We start from the raw sequence: 24,591 nt of genomic DNA, 5'->3' as shown, positions 1-24,591 counted from the left end.
ACTGGCCCACACTTCGGGTTAGCACCACTCCCTAAGCCCCTCACTGTTCCTCTCATCCAACCATTTATGCACTGCCAAAGGCAATAGAGTACATGATACAGCCTGATGTGGCTTACCATTATAATCATATTTAGCCAATGATTCTCATTAACTTTTAATCATCCTTATAAGAACATTTTACATACTGGAAAATTATCATGTCCCTTCTCTTTCTTTTTCCCTCCAAAGAAACGAAAAGCAAGATTGTTTCAAACATTTATAATTTTTGTGCTCTTCTCTGAACTCTATTCAGTTTGTCTCAGTTTCTCTTGTGTTACCCTGTAATTTCAACTGAACTTTTTCATGAAGAATAGAAAGAAATAATTACAGCGCCTCATTAAAAGTCACATGACCACCTCCCAAAGTTGGATTTTGTCTTAAATGGCATCATATTACTGACTTTTATTCAATTGCTGGTCCACTACAACCTCCAGGAGTCTATCCTATGGCAACAGTGCTTAAGGAACTATTTCTCAATTTTTAGTTTGTCTGATACTTGCTAGAGTCCTTTGCACTTGTCTCGACTGAGCACCATCTGACTGACTTTAGATCCTGCCTCTGATTTATCAAGATCAGTTATTGCTCTTTTAATGTGCCTGAAACTACTGCTAGCTTCTTGCAAAACCACAATTTTAACATTCATGCTCCATATTCCATCACTGAAGCCATTAAAGAAGATAATGAACAAAACCAGACCCAGCAGAGAGCTTGACATACTTCTAACATACACTCTTTGCTTAACTACAAATACTGATAACTGTTTTCTGAAGGCATTTTTCAAATAGTTGCACACTTACAGATAATCATCAGCATTTCAATGTGGCTTCAGGCAACTTCTCTAGATTTCAGGGCACACTATCTTGAACGTGCTAAACAGCTTCCAGAAATCCAGCTTACTGTTAGAGTGTTGTAATGCCAGAAGGGTCCTAGGCATTTTTAAACAAATTTTTTAAGTTGGTTGCTATAGAAAAGGGGGTTTCCACCATTAATAAAAAGAATGGGCTTAAGAAAAAGTTGCGTTGAACAAACTCCTCAAGGTAACAACAGCTACAATACTGAACAAGTACGGGACCATTTTTGGCTTGGCTTGGAGATTAAACATCCTGAAAAACTCTTCCCTACATTAACATCCAATGTTTAACCATAAATCCTCAGATACAATTCAATTCTCACCATCTCCATGTAGAATTCTACTTCATTTTCCTCTACCTATTCCTGTTCCCTCCTTTAAGGGCTGGGAGAAGAAGCTCAGCTATTTTACAGGCATTATCAAAGAGCTCTTTACTCAACAGCATATAGTTATTTTGTATACTGGTTTCACTTTATAAGACATCATTCTCAATTTCCTCCTAGTGTAGACTGAACAGGTATTTTTCATTGGAATGAAGAGTGAAGCAAACTTCTTGCTTACCCCCATTAACTGCACCGTTTTCACACGGAGGATTAGTGTTGGGCACACAAACTTGTTTCTTTCAGGTGAAAGAACAGGTGAATAGCTGGGCAGATGAATCCCAGGAAAGCACTTAAAGCACTGCAACTGCTAATGGAGGGGCAGTACAGCAGACAAGAACAGAGTTAGTTCAAACCTCCTCTGAAACACATAGGTTATACAAGTCATGTTGCCAGCCTCAACTACTTCCCCCTGCAGATCTGGTTCTAATGGACCACATTACTTGCCAGTGTAGAGACAGCCACAGAACACCCAAACAGGTGACAAGACAAACATGCTTTAAAAGCCTCAGTAAATTCTTCACTCACCCAAGAAAGCTCCCAGTTGTCTCGAGTCTGTCCAAAGACAAACACCCACACAGTTTCAAAGCACACAGCACATCCTGCTAGACAGCAACTACTTAAGCACTATGCTATTCTAAGCATTTGGCAGAAGTATTTATCTCTAATGACCCTATCCTGTAAATGAAGATGAAAATTCTGATTTTTAAGCTCTTGCATACTTTTCAAAAACCTGTATTACCTCAACAGTTAATGAGTTAATGCATAAATGTATCGAACCTTTTATCAAGGCTTCAGGCTGAACTCCTAGTAAAAATAAGGAAGCTGTATTAGGTTTTATAATTTCTTTAAATAATACCTTCTTGTGACACTCTGAAGTGTTAGACTAATTAGGTCATAATTTTGATTTTTAATTAGGTGATTTGATATTCAAAACGGCTACACATTAGTCTCAGCACTATTAAAAGTAAAATGATTTATTTTGGAATCTGTATTTGGATTACAAATTTTAAGCCTTTTTCATGTAAATCATGGCCAAAGGGAATTTCAAGCATAGCTAAAATAGTTTATGTTGGGTGGGACACTGCTATACCAGGTCTCAACCAGCTCCTTTACAGGTACTTAATTTTTCACTATCCATCAAGTAAAATTGTAATCCTGGTCCCACATATCATCAACACACGGCTAACAGCCCTCAGTCAAATATCTTACATTTTGCTTTGAATGTACTTCTTCCTTGTATGATTTTTATTTCAGATGTAGTAAAACTATATTCCTGTATCACAATAGTAAAAATTACTCTAGTATGTATCACTAATGCCTTCTTGGTGCTAGTTTGGCCTAATGTAATAGAAAACAGTGGGTTTAACGTTTTTTAAGATTTTAATCTTTAAATATGCAATATGGAGACCATGACCAGACCGCTTTCTCAAGTTTCTTCATCAACAGCAAGGTTTCTTCTAATTTGTTTACAATTTTTAAAAATTTTACTCTTTTTCTAACAGAATTAATCATAACCAAATTGAACAGTCCCCTGAACCCAGTAACACTAGTCAATTGAACAGGCAGAAGTGGATTTCATTATTAAGTCAATTCACCTTATTACCTTAGGTGGAAAAATATGAACTGCAGCTATTTACACCTCCACAAAATCCTTAGAAGGAAAAACAGTGCATATATAACCTTTTCAAAGTTCAACAAATTGAATAGCCTTAACACTTATTTTAGTCTTGCAAAGAAATACTAACAAAAAATTGTAAAATTAATTTGACACTTATTCGGGCCCACTTCTTCACTTCACACGATTATCAGTCCACTTACAGATACGGGCATAGTGTAACACTAAAAAAAATTACATATATCTAGTTTCTACCACTGCACAGTCTGCAACCACTTAAAGAATCATTTAAAGTAGTACACGCAAAGGAGGGCTGCACGTATTAATAACAAGGACTTCCGAGCTGCTGAAACACTGCAGAGGCTATTCAGATTATATTAAACAGGAATCAAATTATTTTTGTAATGTAAGAAAACAAAGTACAGAAAATCAAGATACTGCCCTAACACAACTCCAAACTTTATCAAAAATGATACCCATGAGGACAAAATAATAAGTGCCCAATGTTAAGCCTGAACCGTGCATACAATACATAGTTTTGCCTACAGATGTAAAGACTGCTGTAGATGAAGGAGGTCACTGAGGCCAATGACCATAGTAATATTATGGGGTTTAGGGGACTATGAAGCTGTGTGAATGTCCAATCCAAACTCAGAGCAGGAAGTTGGGATTAAAAAAAACTGTTTCCAGGTCAGCAGGAGTTTCTAATGGTTATAAAGAGACTGACTGACTTTCTAGAGAAAAAAGGCAGGAAGAAAATGTCTTGCAACAGTACAAAGATGCTAGCCTTCAGACTCTATAGAAAAGGTGTGGTTTTGTTCCCACTGTTACTAAAAAGCAGGAATTTTAAAAAACACATGAATAAAATATCTTTTTAAAAAAATAGCAACTCCACAACATCCATTTAAATCATTATGCACTCTGAAATCTTCCCCACATTCCTTTTCGAAATAAGAAATATTATTAGACACCTACTTAAATTAGTTTCATCTTTAATTTCATGCTTTCTGTGAGATATCACGCAACCAACTAGTACTTTCTAAGATTGTAGATTTTTTTTAATTCAGTGTTATCACTACTTCATAATCAGTTATATGGATATGCCATCATAATGCAATCATAACCATTGCTCTGTAAAGAAAGGAGGGCTTTTCACTCCTCTTCCATCTTTCACTCTTCCATCACATTAGAAATGCACACATATATACCTTCAATTAAGTGCAAAGAAGGAGGTTATAAATAAAATAGAGAATAAAGATGATCATCTGAGGTTCATTTGCTGCATTACTGTCCATATGCTGCAAGAGCAGCTTTAAGTGATCAAATTGAAACAAAATTTAGATTTAAAATGATCTTATTACCCAAGTTGTTCTACTTGTCAGCAACACAAGCAGTGTTTGGTTTCCACAGCCTGCGAGAAACAAACTGCTAACTCAAGCAAATATGCATAATTTTTAGGTTTAATATACAAATGCATATTTTGAATTATGAACATGTAGTACACATCTTACCTGGCATGACAACAGCTTGCTGAGTGGCTGATTCTGTACTTAAGGAAAGGCGACCACCTTTAGCCAATCTATCACAGAAGAGGGTGATGTTCTTTTTCAGTCTGCTGGTATCTTTAGGCATGCACAGCTGGCTGCCGAGAGTCAGAGCCTGCTCCTTAGAGCTCTTTGACAAACAAGTTCTTAACAAGTAAGAAACAGCAGCATCCACAGTTTCTTCCCAACCCTGGATTAAAGAAAAGGAAATTAAATAAAATTAGGTGAACTGTAAGATGATATAGCATATTAAAAACTAAGTAACAAATCAAGGACTAAGAATTTTCCAATTATACAGATACATAAGATATAATTTGGGGGTTAATAAGTGTCATGAACACAGAGTTCTTCAGCTTGTACAAGCCAAAACTGAAAAAATCCAAATGTTCCAATATTATGATTGACAGAGAAATATATATAATTTCAGTAATAGCAATATATGGACAGTATATGACATAATGGTTAAATCCAGTAGTTGCATTAATAACAAAGCCAGAAGTTCCTGGATGCAATATTTAGAATTAAGAACAGAACTGAGATGTTAACACAAACATAATATGTAGTATATAACATTATGCTGAAGATACATCAAGCCCAATAAAAAAAAAAAAAGGTATCCAATTATACATTCTTTGGAATCGTTGTCTAAGATTCTGACAATCTGCCAGTAGCACACATCATCATGACTGCAACCCAAAGCTGCAGATATCCAGTATCCATTTATCTGAGCAATTAACTTTAAGTTACAATACCCACAGCATTAGCACAGGTGTGTCAATGCTCTGATGAACTGGGACTTAGGTTTCTAACAGCATAGTGTCAAGCTGTAAACATTTATGATAAAACCAGCTTAGTAATCAGTTCAGTTACAATAAGCATCTACCTACAGAAAAGCTTTCTGGAGGAAAATCTATATTCAGTGTAATACTCAGTATACATATTTCCACAAAATGAAGTGTTTACTTTGCAAATAATACTCAGTAAAAGCAAGTTTTGAGAAGTGACAAGGCACCCTGAAAAGCACCTTTAAAAGTCAGAGCTTGTAATCTGTACTATGGTTTTCAGTGACACAAATCAAAGACATTCCTTCAAGTAAGAATCCTGGAGAGCAGCAGTATTATTTGGTATTTGTTCAAGGTTATTAGGTTAATAAGTAAAATATAATATATGTCATCGATCTCATTTATGCAGGGTGCAATGCAGAATTGACTCTTCTTGATGCATTCTGTAATTTAAATTATACTCTGTGATGAGACCCTATGATTAATCCAAGGTGTCTATAGTTAGCAAACCTGCAAGACAGTCACAAAGCCTGCTCGTGACTTTCCATGACAACCTTATAGAGCTTGGACAGAGTTAGCAGCTAATGTGAAGGGCTTTGTGGTCTGCTAATTTCAGGATTCACAACATCTCTTAGTATTCAGCTACCTGTAAGCAAGTTTTATATATGTGCTGCCTACATGTACAGAGAAGTAATATTCAATTGCTGTAGTATTAGCATCTGCTCTCTCAACTCTTCTGATTGGCTGGGACTTATTTTGGCAATAGTCTTCATTGACTTGAGAAGTTTTGAGGCTACAGTCTGGAAGCACCCAGCTCTACTGTTAAACTAACAGAAGGTAGCTCTTTACACGGCTATTACTCAGACAGAACAAAAAGATAAGTCAAGTATCTAGTTGTAGTTAATGCAAATCCAGTGTCTTCCAGTTTTTAAGCTCTTACTCGTAATGCATTCAAATCAAATTCTTGATTGAAAATGTCCAGCTGAACAGCAAAATTACCTATCTATCCAAATTTCCATGACTGCGTAAGTGTAACATTTGAAAGAATGATGATGTCAACCCTGTCGGAGTCCACTGTCAAGCAAATAAGGTTTGTGAATTTCTTTTATTGGATACATATGGCTTTTGTGAAGGCTAGGGTACTATGTTCAACACAGAGTAACAAAGGCCACTCTTCCTGACCTTGTTACTTCCTAAGAACAGGTCCAGGACAGATGCTTACTAGGGGTCATGCACATCAGTGAGAGCACAGAATTACATGCACTTCATCCTGGTCTAAACGGACACTGCTTTTAATAGTGTCCTGAAAACATGCTGTATGTGTATAAAATGTGCACATTTTGCAGAGAAACAGGATCAGCTAGTGGGGTTTTCTTAACCAACATTTGCCTTTCCTGACTTCAGAACAATGACAATATTAACCTACTCTCTTGTTTGGATTTCCCCCCCAAATAATTGTGAATTAGAAAAATCATGCCAGTCAATCAATGCTGTGGTAGCTTAGCATTTTTCAAATATTCTATAAAGAGTCCATTGGACTGTAACCCATCCACTGACCTGTGATGGTGACAGGAAATAATCCATTCCGCAGACAATTTAAAGAGGTTAATGAGCTGGTAAATGCTGTCTACATTCCCACATACTGGGCAATGAAACTTAATATGTACAAAGCACCAAAAACAGTCAAGCCAGGCACTCCTAATTATACTCATGAAAAGTAAGACAACATAAACATAAGAATCTTGAGTTTCACTAAAAGACAAAGAAACACGTGATTAACTAGTGTCAGCATACAGTAGCTGAGAAGCTGGCCAGTATATCCCTCCAAATCAGTTATATAAATGCAGGCAAAAGGAGCATTTAAATATGGAGTTTGAAATACAAGCTAACAAAAGTCAGGAAATTAAAAGTGGCTAGTATTCTGTCCTTGGCTCACACAAGTATGTTTTACTTTGTACCACAGCCTTAACATTTTCCAACCCTTGTTCTTGTATTTAATTTCCATGTAAAACTGGTTTCTCAGTAGACCATAAAATTCTCTTCTCCAATTCAAGGACTGTTGACCTAGAAAGTCCAGTCAAATCCAAAGCAGCCTTTACAATTAGTGATAGAGTACACAAAAGTTACATCTACATGAAAAAAAATGTTGATGAAAATTTGCTGAGGTGATCTTACACAACTAAGAATTAATGGCCACAAATAAGAATGCATTTGTCACAAATTTTTGTTGGTGCAAGGGGACAATTAAGGAACAAGAAAAATTCTTCACCCCTTACACAATAAAAAAGCTAAATGATGCTTGAAAATGAAACTGTTCTAGTTTATAGCCCACACTGAAGAATGATTCTAGCCATAGTTGTAATATTCACTAATAGCTCTCTACATAGTATTCTGGATATTTGTGGTCTGAAAGGCACACCTCCAAGCAAAGTCTGATACCAGTAAACCATCACCCTACGACCAGCAAGCGTTGCCATAACTGACACGACAAATGTGAGTCAAGACTCACATGAAAAGATATTAAATAATGCAAATTCTTCATAATGACTGTAGGAGCTGAAATAGATATGAAAAATACATAATTCATCAATTTAACTTTTTCATTGGGGAAGGTTTGGCTTCATATTTCATTTACATACATTTTCTCTTGTAGGTAATAGGCAGAGATTGGCACTTTCTTTTAACCAGATCATCTACACTGCAGGAGTCTAAAGACCAAATGTAGATTTGTGGTACTAGCAGGACTAAGATTACACTAGTACACATCACTTATCTTCCATATATTAAGGATCCCCAGGTGTCATGGCACATCTGAGTATGACCACGATTAATGCATTCAATCTCATTTTAGCCTAAGGTTTAATCTAGAGTATCTAATTTTAGGAAGATTAGTTGTTAAACAAGAAACCTCCAAAATTATGTTCTCTGCAGGGTAAATGACTAACCTACTATTACTCTAAAATTCTAGACAGTAAAACTAAAGGCCCATCCAGCATGTAAGAGCTCACACTGCAAATAAATTGTCGTGCTGCAGAAAGGGCACCGATCCTGTGACACCATATGGAGGAAGGGAATGCGGTGACTAGTGCCGCCTGGGAGCAGACCCTGGTAGGAGGCACAGCACTGTAGCCTGCCACTTGGCTGCAAGGCTCCACTTCCCAAGAGTTTAGCTGGCCAACAGGCAAGGTCAGCTGGATGTACACAGGGACAGGATCAGAAAGAAGGATTTCAGTATCGTTTCTAAGATGCCCAGGACATTATTTAGGGAAAAGCATGAGACAGGGCTTAACAGTCAGGTTTGGTAAGTTTACTCATATAGTTAACTTCTTAACACATTTATACTGTATAACCGCCCACAAGCATTTTAAGTTTTTAAGATTCCCCTTGACTCATCATTCATAAATCACGGGAAGTTAACGGAGTGAAATGTGAAGTACTGGTTAAGCTAAGTTGCTCCTACTGAGGTCCAGTCAAAATCCTATCTACCTGCATGGCTCATAAGTTTACAGCGGTTGGTTTCTATTGCAAACACACAAAAGTAAAAGAACCAACGTCCGGTTCCTGAAGACACTACAGTGATTTGACTTGGAAAATGCTGAGACTTTTAACAGCTCCTACTGCAAACACCATGCTGGGATTTCTGGCAGACACAGTAGTTTTACCTCATGTTTCCCCTCAGAACAGGGGTGAACTGCTTCCAGCACAGACAAGATACAGTAAATGAGAGCCTCAAGTAGATAATAATACAGCACGTTGCTGTCACATGATTTTGAACAAATAAAAAAACAAGTAAGGATATTTTACCTACAAGTTTTACCACATGCATTTTCTATGAATGATAAAATCATTTGTTGCTTTTTAACTGGAAATCTTCAACAACTTTTACCAAGTTTTAAGCTGTATTTAAGCAGATAATTAATAAACTGAAAGTCTACCTTTCCCTATATTGTTTAATATTAGACTTTATCAAAATTTGTTCTGAGACATTGAAGATTTCGACACACAAACCACTGACTTAGGTAACAGCAAACACACATCTAGACAGCCAAGCCAAGCCTCATCTAACTTATGAACTCTGTAGATAGATTGATTTGTCAAATCATTGATAAACAGCAGGCAGTCAAATCTATGATTGCAGGGATAGCCTACGGGGCTATCTTAAACATAAAAAGGGTGGATATAAAACCTAGGTAAAGATTCTTTTAAAATATTATCAAGCCTTTTAAAATTATGACACCACTAATATTCATCAAGTTTGACCTGGACCACATTTAGCAACTAGTCATACAGCTATGCAGCTTTGTAGAAATAGCCTGAGGAGTACTTAAATCCCTATTCTGAAAAGTTAAAAATTATCATTACATTGAGTATGTATATTTACAAAAGGCTTGCTAGAGCAATCTTTGTGATTTTGTCCTGTAAGAAAAACCTGTAACAGATGTAATTAATATGTGAATTTACTTTCATATAGTTCTCAGGCTATAGAAGGAACGCACCCACATAAGCAAAGGAAAGATGGAATTGGGAAACAGAAAGGAGAGTTGGGATGTGTTGAGAATGAATGCTCAGATTTTATGAACAACACTTCCTTTCCTTTAGTACTCTGCAATTGTAAAAAATTCACATAATGCACCAGAGTTTAAATCCTACAAAGTCAAGGACGGGAGGCGAAGCATGGAAGCTGAACAGGTAGGAGTTTTTGTGAAGTTTGAAACTTCGACTAGTTCATTACATTTCATCATAACACAAGTAAAAAGGTAATTTATATTCACAGTTTTAACCAGATGACTCCAATGACTTTTCCTTAATTTTAATACAGATAAATACGGAAACTCAATTTTGCCAAGCTATTAACCTTCCCATGTTTTTCTTCTCTGGATATAAGAGATGAGCAAAGGGTTCTCTTTGAATGTAAACCCTAGGTCAATTTGTGATGCTTAATACAAGAGAAGTATATAACAGGTCAGTAAAATTAACTATTGTAACTCTCAAACTGATGGAAACATCCTTGTTATATGAAGGAAAAAAGGCAACAAAGTAGAGTGTAAATGCCAGCCCCAAAAACCATACTACTAAGCCTGGAGATTATACCTATAAGCTTTGAAAAGATACAAGATACAACATTAATTAGTTAATGATTTAGTCTGCAGAAGAAACGTGCCACAAGGCACAAAATGCCACAAGAATTTTTCATAGGGAAATGCTTAGAGAACCATAGAAACAAAAGACTGCTTAGACTGTAGCTGAGATGTGAATGTGTCTCCTGAAAGTGTGTTTATACCAAATACATCGACAGGACTGGAAGTTACTGAAATCTTTGCCATGCCTTTGACCCTGGTTCAAGAGCTTCAAGCACAAGTGCTTGCCGAAAAGTCTAATAACAAACAGTTTCAGAACCAAGTCCATTCTTATACTAGGTAAACACAGAAGAGCAGCAACTTCTCAACAAATGACTGCTAATAATATTACTGCCCACTACAACACAGTATTATTCTAAAATGGTTAGACAGTTTCATAGGTGTTTGTCTATTAGGCCACTCAGTTTTGCTTCAGTTAAATCTGCCAGTTCCTTTTAGCAAGCCGGGTAAAGTAGCTTGTGATCATCGGGGAGGAAAAATAAAATACCTCAACCACTTCACAAGACCCATAAAACCAAGAAAAAGTAGAATTAAAATAACTACTTCAACCTGTGGTTATGTTTTTTCACCTTATATTGTGCATATCCCTAAACTGCAAGTATATTGACTCATGTTTAGGACCAGAATCATCTAGAGGCACAAATGAAGCTCTGAGCAATCAGTGCTATCAGCTGAACTCTATCCTAATAGCAAGTTCTGCTACACCGCATCTAGAACACCTCAACCCACCGTGCTAGGAATATTCCTTCCCGACACCACCACACCCCCCCCCCCCCCCCAAAAAAAAAACAAACAACCACCCCCTAAAAACAACCAGTTAGCTACATCTATACAGGATAACAATTTGGTTTATTGTCTAAATAATCAGAAAACATACACAGGAACATGTTAAAGTAAATTGAAAGATGTAAAAATATTTCTTAGAACTCACTGAAAGGTATATAGTCACAGATGGACAGTTCATGCCAGGAGGATTACAAGTCTTCTATACTTTGCAAAAGATGTTAATAATTCTCTGATAAGAACCTTCTCTAAATAGGCTTAAAAACTTTGGAGGCAATCTTTTGAGCAGCAATGAAGTCATGTTGCTTAAGAAACAAGTCACATTGACCACAGAAAGCTTCTGTTTCTAGTTTAGTTAATAAAATATGAGATGAGAAGAGACTTAATTTCACTCAACCACTAACTATGGTTACTGGAATTTTTAAGCAACAAAAAAGCTTCTATTACAAAATACAACAAAATGCTTCATGCAGATAACAGCAAAATAAGGCAACTAAGTCATACATGCCTATAAAAATCTGCACAGAGTGGCGCTTGCTGATAAATCTCTTCATAAGTTTAAAGGACATTGAAATCCTTTCAAAACACTTCACATAAGATGTCTTAGACAGGAAACTGCATCAAATACTGTATGGCTGAGCATATTCCAGGGAAAGGACGGGATGGACAACATGGGAGGGGGGGGGAGGGGTGTGAGTGTGGGTGTGTGAGTGACTGAGCGGCTGTTGGAAGGCAAGTTTGAGAACAACTGGTCTATGGAATTAACAGAACTCTAGGGATTGTGGAAAACTTAGTTGAGATCTACAAATTCATGCTATTTGTCTTAAGCGTAAGTCAGTCATTCTAATAACACATTAGTCAAACTTTAACAAGATTGTTCCTAAGTTGTGTTCATGAGCCAGACAGATACTTGATTCTGTATCTTAAGAAGTCTCTAGTAAAAAGCCTTTAAAGCCTTTACCATTATGAATATTATTCCTAAGGCAACAGCCATTTTTCAAGATGCCTATGAAATAATTTATCCTGGAGTGATAGCCAAGACAGTTCTGAAAAATTCAAATGCAATGTGAAACATACTGCAAGAACTATGCAAAATTGATGCATGCCAAATTACGGGAATTCTTACAGCCGTTAACTCAGGAATTTGCCTGGCTATATCTTCTTTCTTGATTTTAGTCACAATAATGATTTCATCAGCTCTCAAAAATGCTAGAATACTTGGAAGTTCACCTTACTGAATAACAACTTTGGCATTTATGCTTATCCAAACCACCAAAGAGGTTTCTATATCTGAAAGGACTGCATATGCTAATTCACCAGAAACACCAGCCATGTGTCTCAATGCTATGCTTTTAGTGATTAAAAAAATTACCTCATTGTTTCACATACAAATAAAAAAATACCACGTTGTTACAATCCACAAAGCCAGGGCTACTGACTGAACTGGTAGTCTCTAACACAGACATAGACCAGTAACAAATTTTGCCAGGATTTCACTGTGCTATCAGTCATCCTAACTCATATTGTTCAAGCATATTCTGCATTTCTGACCTATTTGTCTTTAACTGGAGATAACAGCCACAGCAGCCATGAAGACTGCATACAGCATTTGCCTGTATTGCCAAAAATGGAGCTGACAAACTTTTCTTGTCAGTGTCCCTGAAAAATTACTGCTAAACCTGAACTGATTGGCATTTAGGAGACCTTTTGAACAGAATCTGAATAAAATTAAAGAAAAAGATAAGCAAATAGACTCTATATCTATATAGAGCTCAATGCAGTAAAATATTACTGAAGTCTTAATGTATTAAACTTGGAACAGTCAAGAAACTGTCTTTTTTAAGATGCACGTGACTTGGTTGAAGAATTATCCTCGTAGTAATCTAAAACCAGTTTTCTTCAACATAGTGCATTAAAAAAGCTAGTAACAGGTTATTCCAGAATCTTGTACAACTCACTTTTGTAACTTGCCCTGCCCCTACCCCCCACCCCCCCAAAAAGCCCAACCCAAAAGCAAACTTCCACATATTTAAGTAACAAAAACCTAAGTAACAAAAAATGGAATACCTAGAAAGCAGGGAAATGGTAAAATCCTACAGACTAGTGGAATGCCTGATGAAAATCCAGACAAATGAGTCAAGCTTAAATACATTCCAAATCCATCAAGTGCCTAAAAGGGACATTTGTAGTGAGAACACAATAGAAAAAACACCAACTGAAATTCTTATACTAATCCTGCTCTCTCTAAAATGAAGAAAACTACTACAATATATAGTTCTAGAATAATAGCTCAAAACAGTAGATTAATCAATTTCATTTTTATCCAAGGAAAGAATTTTAGACAGAAAAACATCCTTATTTGTGAGACGGTACTCTGAAGTCTGAAACTATTGTCAAGAGCTACATTATAGACATTTAAAACTCATTAAGGATTTGGGCTTAACATACTTACCTACTCCAAACAAATTACAATTTACTTAAAACACAAGGGATAGAAAACAAATGCAAAACCTGAGGAAGTACAAGGTGATATCTTGGTAACTCTGACCACAACATGTCATCTCCTGAACAATATGGTTCCGTAGGGAACCTGATACAACAGATATTTAAGGTATAAAAGATTAAAGAGTCTATGAACAAACAGAGGAGTAGAGAAAAGAATCAAGAATTATACAGGAAACTGTATCAGATCTTTTTACAATGTTTATTGAACTAGTCTGAGTATAGCACAACAGATCTGTGCAGAGCTATTTAACAATAATTATTCATGCTAGCAACTATTTTCAAGCTACTTCAGAGCATCTAATTCAAATATTAGTATCTCAGATTTTGAGGTAGCAGATTGCAAAAAAACCTATTTGTGAATAAGTTGGGGTGTTTTTAAAAAGTCTGTCACAGATGCTTGGTAAACATATATTGATGTCCCTGCCAATGGCAGGGAGGCTGGACTAGATGATCTTTAAAGTTCCCTTCCAACCCAAACCATTCTGTGATTGATAACCTATGGCAACTTCACCTGAGAGAAAGCTGTATGACAGATTCTTTCCTGAAAAGTACACTTGCCATCTAAAAGTTTATTCTTTCTCTGGTATTTTTGTCCTCTGAAACACAATTCACAAACCACTGAGCACTTCTGCACTAACCATAAGACTTATATTTTTTGGAGGATTCTATTCTATAGACAGTTAACTTTAAATCAAGATTTGCCAAGACCTCCTTCTATAATGTCTTCAAGTATGGAAGGAAAGCTGAAAATGCACATGGCTTAGAAATCAAAACAGTGTTTTTAAACTATCTTACAGAATATGCATTATTTCTCTTTTAGGAACGGTGCTCCTAAACTACTTATTTTACCAAGGAGCTTCTGGAAAAATCATATTGTAGAAGAGTAGTATCAAGGCCGTGGGTGTTTCAAGAATCTAGCAAATTGAGCATTACTAAACAAAGGTTCTGAAAGCTGCATTCCATTATAGTGATCATTCAAGTTTTTAATACATTTTTCAAGCTCACAGAAACAAATTATGATTATTAGCAGTTGCAGGGTTTTGTGTATTAATGAAACAACTAATAACAATTACAGAGTATCACTGGTAAGAAAGCAGAACTCCTCCAGGTGGGGATCATAGTCATAATAGTTCTACAGCTGCCTAACTCTTCCATGCTTTTGAGTTTAGTAACTTTGTCTCAGGAAAGTGCATACTTCAACAAAACATGATCTATCAGGATGAGGTTTATTAGCTCTTGCATTAAAATGTGATTAATCTCTGATTATTGCAGCCAGATTTCCACACAGGCTGCATCCTTTAGGATCAGATGTCCTTCATTTGCACAGAAGAACTTTCAAAACTGGGTTAGAATTAGATCAAATAGTTTTCATCTTGACAAGTAATGTATCTATATTGCCCAAAGCTTCTTTCAAATTGTCTGCTATCTCAAAATCAGAGCAATACAGAGTATGTCCTAACCCATTTCTTATTATTTTTATTCTGGACAGCTGTGAAAATTATTAAGATTTTTAAGGCAGAGTGGGTGAGAAGCAGAGAAGGGGAAACATTCCTCAAGAGATAGATTCTAAGTAACTAATTATACAGTTAGTCCTCTAGTAATGCTTGTTTGTGGTAATACAAATACATCCTGTCTGGAATCGTGGAAGTTCACACACATCAGGGGTTTCTGTAGAAGCCATTCCTGAATCCTGAATTTTTGAGGGTTTTTTGTCAACTTAATTTTCTTCTTAGCCTGACTTCTTACAGCCATTGATCCCTTTCTGGGAACTGATGAAAGAAATCCTTGTACGCACTACATCAACAAAGTGCTTTGGCTTCTTTGTTGCCAGCTTCAGAGGTCCGTTATTTTGCTTTTTAACACTGAAATTAATCTAACACGTCATCTTTATTTTCCTCAAGAACTTTTCACCAGTCAGCTGGGAAAACTGAGTGGCTATTTGGGTTTTGTAGATGCTGTCAAAGCTGTCTGCAGACATGCAAACACATCAGGAGTCCTGCATCTTACTGAACGATGCTATACATCCAACAGTAGGTCTGCCACACGTGAGGTCTGTAACTTCAATGAAGTTCAGCAAGATAGTTTTTGATACAAGGAAGAGGAATCAGACCTTGTTATACTTGGTCTGGAGAAAAAAGTAGATAAAACATATGCTAAAGAAAGCTTCTTGAGACATCTCACTGCATCTCAGCCCGTGTTTTATTTTCATATCAGTGATACACTTGGGGAGGAACTTTTTCTTCTCTTACTACAATATCCTTTATTGGGTTACCAATATAAGATGGTATGAAAGCCTGACAAATGAGTTTGTGTTTTCCAAAAGCTGTGAAATATGGAACCACGTCCACTCTAATATTTTAGCTCTGAAAAAAACATAACGAGAAAAAAATTGTTTCCGACTTAAATTCTCACAGTATTTTAGATTTACTCACTATTAACTTCAGACTCAGCTCTATTACTTGAAATTGTGGAATTTCTATTCTTCAAAAATTCACAGGTGAGGACAAGGAGGATAGTGGCAAACTGGACTTGCACGTTTATGGATAGGCAATTTTCAAACTTATGCTAGAATTCTTAGGGTTTTGCTTAAGACAGTAGCTTGAGATCATTAACTCCTCCATTGTTTGTACAGCTTTGTCTTACGACCTGTTTTACTTTTGAGGTATCAAAACCATATTTCTGCTATATCAACCTCTCACTTCCAGGAGACAATGGCAGAAATACATTATGCAATCTTTGTGTTCCTTTGATTTGAACTGGCCTGTCCTAATCTCAAGCAAGTCTATCACCACCTGCGCAGATCTGAGAGAATACTTGTATATCATTCTTACTCTTGGAATTAAGACAAAGCATCTTACCATCAACTAGAAGGAAAAACTTATACCTGAAAAAAACAGCTACTGTGAAAATCATGGTAAAAAAGCCAGTGATTTCTTTTCTAGGATCTTTTAACAAGATGAAAGATTCACATGAAGTCTTCTCACGCTACATAGCAATATCTTTCTTAATTCAGTAGACAGATTATACAACACCACAATATCTATAGTTATCTAGTAAAGATGAAAAAAATGCTACATTACAATTGCAATTTAGAACCAAGAACCATCAACAACTTCAGAACCAAAAGCAATAATACTGAAACTCTTTTTCCTCCCACATCCAAGAAAAAAGATTGGACGGTTTGGTGATCAGATCTTTATATACCCTCCAAAAAACACTTCTGACTGTCAGATCTGAGGGAAAGGATGAATTTAGCTGTATATCATTAAGTCACATGTTCAATATAAATAGCGAACTTCATAAAATGATTGGGAATATCTCTTATCTTATTTTCTCAGAAAATACCATGTTACATGGTTGGCTTTTTAAAATCAGGTACTAATACAGCATTACCATATTTAGAATAAAAGTATCATAGCTTTGAACTGATGTGAGAGAATCAGAAAATAAGATGAACAAGTAAATATGCAACTTTTCAGTATATAAACCCTGTCCTAATATGTAATATAAAGGCCATACACTAATGATGCTGAAACTGCAAAGTCTTCTCAGTATATAAATAATTCCAGTGGAATTCTACAATCAATCATAAATCACATTATATTTCTAATACACTAGTACAATACTTTTCAATACATAGCAAGAGTCTGCAGATATTTCAATTAGGACACAATATTAAGAGAATTCTCCACTGACAATCAGCTGCTTTAAAAGAAACCAAAAAATGAGTGTCATTGATTATATACATTGAGTGTAAAAATCTTTTGGTGAATAACATTGCCATAATCACTCTTGTCATTAAGCAGTTTAGATGATAACTGATCTGACTCCTGCTACGCAGCACATATTCAGTAATTACTACTACACTAAAATATTTCAGCTTGTCCTTGTACTTGAACTAGGTAGATTACGCTACCCTAACAAAGAGGAAGTCTAGAGGTTCCCATCACAATATTATATAGAGAAACATGTCTGATACCAGAAACTTATTTAATCTATTAAAGTGTACACCTCTTGGGACAACTGCAATACTTTGTAGGACATCCAAGTTAGTTTTAAAGGAGGTAACATATGCTGGAGGCAAACTAATCACACAACAGAACACAGTTCTGCCTTAACTAATTTACACCAAGAAAGAAGTTCCCCAAGTAGGTTTCTGCTTACAACAGAGACAACCCACTGAAGATTAACTTCAGTATCTCTAATACTGGCAGAGTAAATAAGGTGATTGCTCAAGTTAATTACAAAACTAATTCTCAAAACTTTTTCAAAAGATACATCTAACCAACAGATAAGTCAGATTCTCCATCAGCACAAGGTTTATACCAAAGCTGAATACTTGTTCTGAGTTTGATACAAGTTTCAAGGAATAAAATTAAACAAGACAAGAATACAACAATTCTTTCTGTCCTTAGAACTTTTACAATTCATAATGCACATCAAAACCTGTTTCTGCATTATTTTCTGCCATTAATTTTATGTCATCTGGAAGAAAAAGAGGAAGTTTTCTTTTTTGAAAAGCATTATTATTACCAACCACCAGAAGTGAGCCTTTTAAAAAAAATGAAAAAAAACCCCACCTTATGTCCCTTTCTTACCAGCCACCACAAAAACTGAAAATGACAAAAGAATTTGAAAATACAGCTAGGTATAGCTGCTTCTGCCAGTATTTTGAAGTGAGAAGCATACAAATAAAGATATATTATAGATTTTCATTAATACACAAACTTTTAAGAGGACCACACTAAGCCTTTCTTTCTCAGACCAACAAAACTTTGGCACTTCACTACCCACAGAATTCACTGTGATGAATCACATGAATTCAGCTGCAGATGGAGATCGCTAGACAGTGGTGCAACTTGCCTCAAACTTGCTACATTTGTCACAACCCACTGTCTTCTCGGTAAACAAAATTAACTGCATTAAAAGAATGATTCACAAACATTCAAAGGAACTGATAGTCCTTAAAGTAGTGGTGAGGCCACTGCCTTGCTCTTTAAATTCTCTCTTTTCCCCAAACTACTTAGCACAAACATTTGATTTTTCATTTCTAGACATTATAAAATTGACAAGTAATCAATCAGTTTGAAACCCTGCTTTTAATGGATCACAAATGAAAGTAAAGTAGAAAGGTTACATACACATCAATTTGCAGTAACGTAGTGGCTTTACAACCTCGTGTCCTTGTCTCCATCTACTCCAGCTGTCTCTGGTGTACTCTGGTTCTCTTGAAAACAGGCTAGAAGGCAGAGTGCTGAGCAAGAGAGTCTAACTTCCATATCAAAACATAAAACCAAAGAGGGCTGGTACTTAAGCCATGCTCTTACTCCTCTTATTCTCCAGCTGGGTCACATACACATGCCTGAGCAAAGGACACTGACAGGATCCAGGCACCGCTACATTTTTAACTTACCGCCCTCATGCTGGACCTTCCCTGCCCAGGGAGGAGTAGGACTCTCATTCCTTCACCTTCATCTTTCCTTCACTTGACAATCTTATGTTGCCCTGAACGAAAACTAAACTTCAGACTGAGGCTGATCTTTTTTACTAAAAAATTATCTTTTCAGCAGGAAAAACTTAAAGCTCCTTCCTTTTATTTTGGAGATTAAAGGTTTAAAAACCACTAGCTATTTTCGGCACACAAACACACACACCAGTTCTGCTGGACTTAGGTGCTGGACTGTACCAGAAAAACCTTTCTGAATGGTTCTGTTCCATGGCCTTGATTTGAATTGGAGGAAGGCTTGGTTACTAGTTTTGATTTTTGAAAAAAAAAAAAAAAAAAAAAAAGACAGTTAACATCATTTAATGTGAAGTATTTTTCCCAACTGGAAAAAAAAAGGCAACAATTTTCACATGCTTATCCCTCTAAAGCTACTTATTTTCTTCTGTATTATCCATCTTGTTTCTAGAAAGGAGGAGGCAGAAAACCAAAAATAATGTATCTGCTATAAATTTGTCTGTTCACAGAAATGAAGAATACAACTTGGAAGTATGTATGCAAAAGTATGGAAAACTGGCTCCAAGTTACAAGTTGTCACTGCCCACCACCTTGGTTTTTTTGTTGGTTTCCTGGGTTTGGGGCTTTTTAAATTTTGTTTAAAAAATAAACTATTTTATAATATATTTTATAAAATAAAATGTTTTATATTTCATCCTATTTTAACATATTTCAGTCTGTTACATAGTTGGGGCTTTCTATTTAAAAGGTGGTTCAAACTACAAGCAAAGAATAAAAAAAAATATAAGACACCAAAAATAATTCCAGATGTATTTTACTGTGATTAAGACCTAGGTTGGATTCTTCTCTAACTCATTACAAGAATTAGTGAAAAGTGACAATTTCAACTAAATTCTAAGAATTAGGTCTCATAAAAATTACTCTTATCAAAGATGTAATTATTAGCTCAAAGCTTCAAAAGTACTAAACATAACTGGAAAAATTCATGAGCAAGTTGGCTACTGTCAGTCGTTACAGAATTAAGACTCCTGGAATTACAGAAACAACCTTATCTTTAATCTTGAGAACTTTCACTCGGTAAAGGATTCTTCATATAAAAGGGTATTTTCTACATTACTCCAGAACTCTACAGTGAAACCCACTTGCTATCATGCATAAAACCCAGCAAGAAAAGACTACCTAGTTTTTCCCAAGTGACTGATCTTTTCTTTTTCTGGTGATTTACATTCAGATCATGTTCTTACAGAAAGCACAGACACTTTTGATAGTAACTCCTGACTCTTACTAGGCACTTCATGATATTCTTCTGAAACCACCTCTTTTTCATCGTTGCCTTAAAGTATATTTTTCTACTTTATCTAATCAACACTGTAAAGTAGTAAATTTATACTCACTAACTTCAGTTAATTACACCACATCAGAATCACTTAAAACTATGCATTTCACCCTCAGGCATTTTATTCTTCCAAATGACAACTTCAGTAAGAAATTCAGATCGAATACAGACATTTACTTAGTTGTTGTGATTCCAAACACAAATGAAGGAGATGAAAATGTACTTGCACGATGCCAGTTTATAGCTGTTACTAGTAACTATAGTATCACAAATTTGACTATAAAAAGAAAGGGATTATTATGAGCAGTGAAGCACCCATACATCATTTGGTCATATCATGAGAACTATGAAATTACTTATTCTTCAATAAAGTTACTATCGATAGTGATACTGCCAAGGGCCCTCTATCAGTCCTAAAATTAGAAAGTCAGTATTGACAGACATTTTTTCTCTTTGTGATATCTTCAACAAAGAAAGCATTAATAGCTTAACAACCATATGAGACACCAGTCAATCCAGAAGCCATGCAACCTTTGTATCAAAACTATCCCGTGAAGCATAAATGCTTTGAACCCTTTAAATTAGCCCAGACAAATTCTCTCTTTTCCCAAAAGGATTTCCTATTGTAAACATATGCTTTACCACCATCTCAGCATTAACTCGGTTTTGTAAAGTATAATCACTGAAAATCATCCCTTACAATGTTCCTTGCTTTTTTCATTTTCCAGACTTTATAGTACCTCAAATTATTGTCACTCCCTGTTATAAGCCAGTAACAAGTGTGCTAGTCTTGCAGAACTTTCAGCTCTCCTGAAACAAGTGAATTGCATAATAAAAACTCAGATACATCTCAATACTATTAAAGCATTCATGCATTCTTTTGTCTCCAAAAGCATTCTAAAATAGTTTTCTACCATATATTTCAACAGATGGCAAAACATAGGACTCAAAACCAGTATAGGTTTTAAGGTATTGTTTGCATGGAGCTGTAACATTATGCTCTGAAATACTGACAATATATACTTCTCTAATTTGAATATGGACTTCATTTTCATCCCACAGTAACAAAGTACATTGGACTTTCTTAATGCTTTCGTTAGCAGAAGGGTTAGCTCATTTATCTCACTGGTCAAAAGCTGAGACTTGAGAGATCTCATTCCATTTCTGCTGTGCAGAATTCATGAAAGAATCATGGAAAAAGGGAATGCCCTTGTGTTTTCAATACTAAACAAGAGCAACCTTTTAGTCGCTTTAATCAAAACAATACTATTTAGGTGCTGGTTAGAAATTTACAGCAGGAAATAAAAAATAATGCCAAATATCTGTTATTCGCAAAAAATATGGAAGTTAACAGTATTAATTCTGCTATATCTTTGTAGACAGGAAAAACCAAATTTTACATATTCTTAGACAAAAGTTTGCAGAAACAGAAACCATTTAGTAGTCTGAGAAAAACTGGTGACAATGGGAACACAAAATACCACTTCGATAATTGTTAAATATCTAACTGAAGTGATTGCCAGGTCTAGAAAACAAGATGCGATCTGTTCTAAACGGAATGGCATGCATGAGAATAATGTTAATGTTATGGTCAGAGAAGCATTTCTTTTTATGGTAACAGTATATTCTAAACATTTCCTTTTTATTAAAAAAACACTTCCATAGTTTAATGCTCACAAGGCAGAAAATGTTCTGGACATGTAGACTGCATCTAAACTGTCTTCTAGCACATTCTCTCCAAATAAAATTACAACAAACCATTGTGCAGAATTGTTTGAAGAGTAAATAAAAATTCTTTGGAGTACTTTCTTTCACCAGCGTTCTACTCAACTGCTTGCAAGGAAACCTGAAGCCTAGCTAGGAGCTTCTGTCTGTAAATATCATTGGTATGTCAGAAGATTTCCCCCCTTCCTTGCCTAAACTTCTCCTTAAATTACATTCAAATTTTTGTGGTACCATAAGAACTTCAATATGGCACGTATTTCAGTATTTTAGTATTTTGAAAAGGTTTCATTTCCATTTCCACCTCCAGTTATTGTTGGTTTACATTTTTCATCCCGGCTGCTCTGCAGGATGTTTATCCTGACAATATTTATGTGAGGTCTTATAGCTTAACATGGAATAATGTTAACTACTGTATCAAAACCACATCGAGATATATACTGAAGTGATATCCTGTATTATATGATACGCAACAGATTTCACCATGTTTTATCAAAGCACGTGTCAAAGCAGTGCAATTCCTAACAGCAAAATAAAAGCGAGTCATGCAAAAAACGGTTGGTTGGGCTTTTATGAGATTCACATGAACTTTCTTTCAATTCTATTCATGGGAATGCACACTCCTCAGTTGTGCAACTTCATTTTTCAAGTTTAAATGAGGACAAAATCCAAACCAAATCTCAGCAAAATTGTTTTGCTTTGCCTGCTATCGGTCAACATCATACAAAATGCCAAAATGCTTTTCCCCAGACCAGGTAGAAATTGCAGATGATCCTAGATTCACTTGAAACCCAGTACGAGCTTCTAAAAAAGCCACAAACCATTCTAAGTATTCTAGATATGTACCAAAATCTGGATTCACCATATATTGCAAAAAAACCCTGAGCAGAGTGTAAAGAATAAAATTAATATGTACTTAGATAATTCTTATTTTTTATTCTATAGAAGTAATTTATTGCAGTATACTTCATAGTTCAGATACCTGAAAGAAACCATTGAGATATATTAATGTCAGTTCATTTTTCTTCTAACTGTGGCATGCTATCTTTAAGTATTTTGTTCCAGAACCCAGTAAGGCAGCTGGACTTTAAACTAACTGGAGATTGACTCTAGTTGTTTTAGAACATTCCTTAATTCAACTAAAGCAGTGTTTAGGTGGGGACCTCAGGTGAGGATAGAATACAGCACTATATTTACAGACCACTCTCCAAATTTTGTACACAGTCTCACATAGTCGCACTCACTAAATCAGAGCAGAATTTTCAAGATATCTACACAATAAAGGACTATCTAGAACATGGTTTGGAGAACACAAGTACATTATCTATTCACAGTATTTTCTTCATATAACTTTCATCCATTACAAAACCAATTTGCAAACACTGAAGACAAATCACGGCAAATGCTTAATAGATCAAATATACTGTATTACTGTGTGTACATGTCCACATTTTATAGTTCTATTGGAATGTGTGCGTGTGAGTACACATGTATGTATATTAGGTAGCATTTATATTAGAGTCCTCAAAAAAAATGGGGCTATTCTGTTTGTGCTAACAACTGGAAAGAAGCTAAAACCAGCTAAACTTATGTGAGAACTCCAAATTGGCTTGGTAAGGAAGGATTAAGTAGAAATTAAATGGTATCACCCATACCTTCCAATGAAGCACTCCATAACCTACTTCTACTTCCCCACTTTCCCATGAAATCAATGTAATTTGCATCAAACATCATAAACAAGGTTTATGCCAAGGACATTTCAGTAAAAGGGAGATCCAGCACTGCTGGCAGAGTTGCATCATTTCTGGAATGGAGTGGTTAAATTGGGTTAATTGGTTAAATTTTTCTTTCCCCTACTTCAACAGTCTGATCAGCCCTGGAGAATAGGACTGTTATAATAGCATTAGGTTATCTGTGGGTTCTAGGATCCTAAAGGTCTTTTCCAACCTAAGTGATTCTATGAATAAGGTTATTAAATCACTTCAGAGGACAGTCTTCAACAAAGTACATGGGGAAATATGTAAATGTAAGCACTTAAAGCTCTGTCAACAAGTATTTTTCAAGCAGCTCTTGCAGGTTCTTACCAGCTCTTGCGTATCTTCTGCTAATGGCAAAAACGTAGCTTCCAGAATAGCAACTTGATCAGCACTGAGCTTCTGCCACAGACTAATCAGCATAATAACCAGATGGGTGGCACTTTTCAACTTTGTGAATGCCCGGAACATGTTGGCTTGGTTTTCTTCTGCTGCATCTGCTAAAGCTATTACCTGCAAAAATTACAAACGTCTGTTAAGTATAATTTTACCATCCATGAACACTCAACACTGAAATTACCTTTGGCACACTCTTGTTTTCCTTTAGAAGATCCTGAGGAATTCCACAATTCCATAAACACAAACCACAGAGTATTAAATGAGTTATCATTTATCTACA

At 35.8% G+C, this 24,591-nt stretch overlaps 1 protein-coding gene across 5 annotated transcripts in view; it reads right to left on the bottom strand.

Moving 5' to 3' along the window:
* Positions 1-24,591, bottom strand: part of BBS9 (Bardet-Biedl syndrome 9) — a 311,238-nt gene that overhangs the window by 151,948 nt on the left and 134,699 nt on the right. For all 5 annotated transcript variants that reach the window (XM_055707280.1, XM_014276303.3, XM_055707281.1 and 2 more), the window contains 2 exons: positions 24,243-24,425; positions 4,399-4,621 (listed from right to left, as the gene is read on the bottom strand). In XM_055707280.1, coding sequence (XP_055563255.1) covers positions 4,399-4,621; positions 24,243-24,425 — 406 coding nt within the window. The remainder of the gene's footprint in view (positions 1-4,398; positions 4,622-24,242; positions 24,426-24,591) is intronic.

This window comes from Falco cherrug, chromosome 4 (genome assembly GCF_023634085.1).
Source record: "Falco cherrug isolate bFalChe1 chromosome 4, bFalChe1.pri, whole genome shotgun sequence".
Lineage (NCBI taxonomy): Eukaryota > Metazoa > Chordata > Aves > Falconiformes > Falconidae > Falco > Falco cherrug.
Note: the sequence above shows the minus strand (reverse complement) of the source record. Positions and strands in the feature narration are given on the sequence as shown.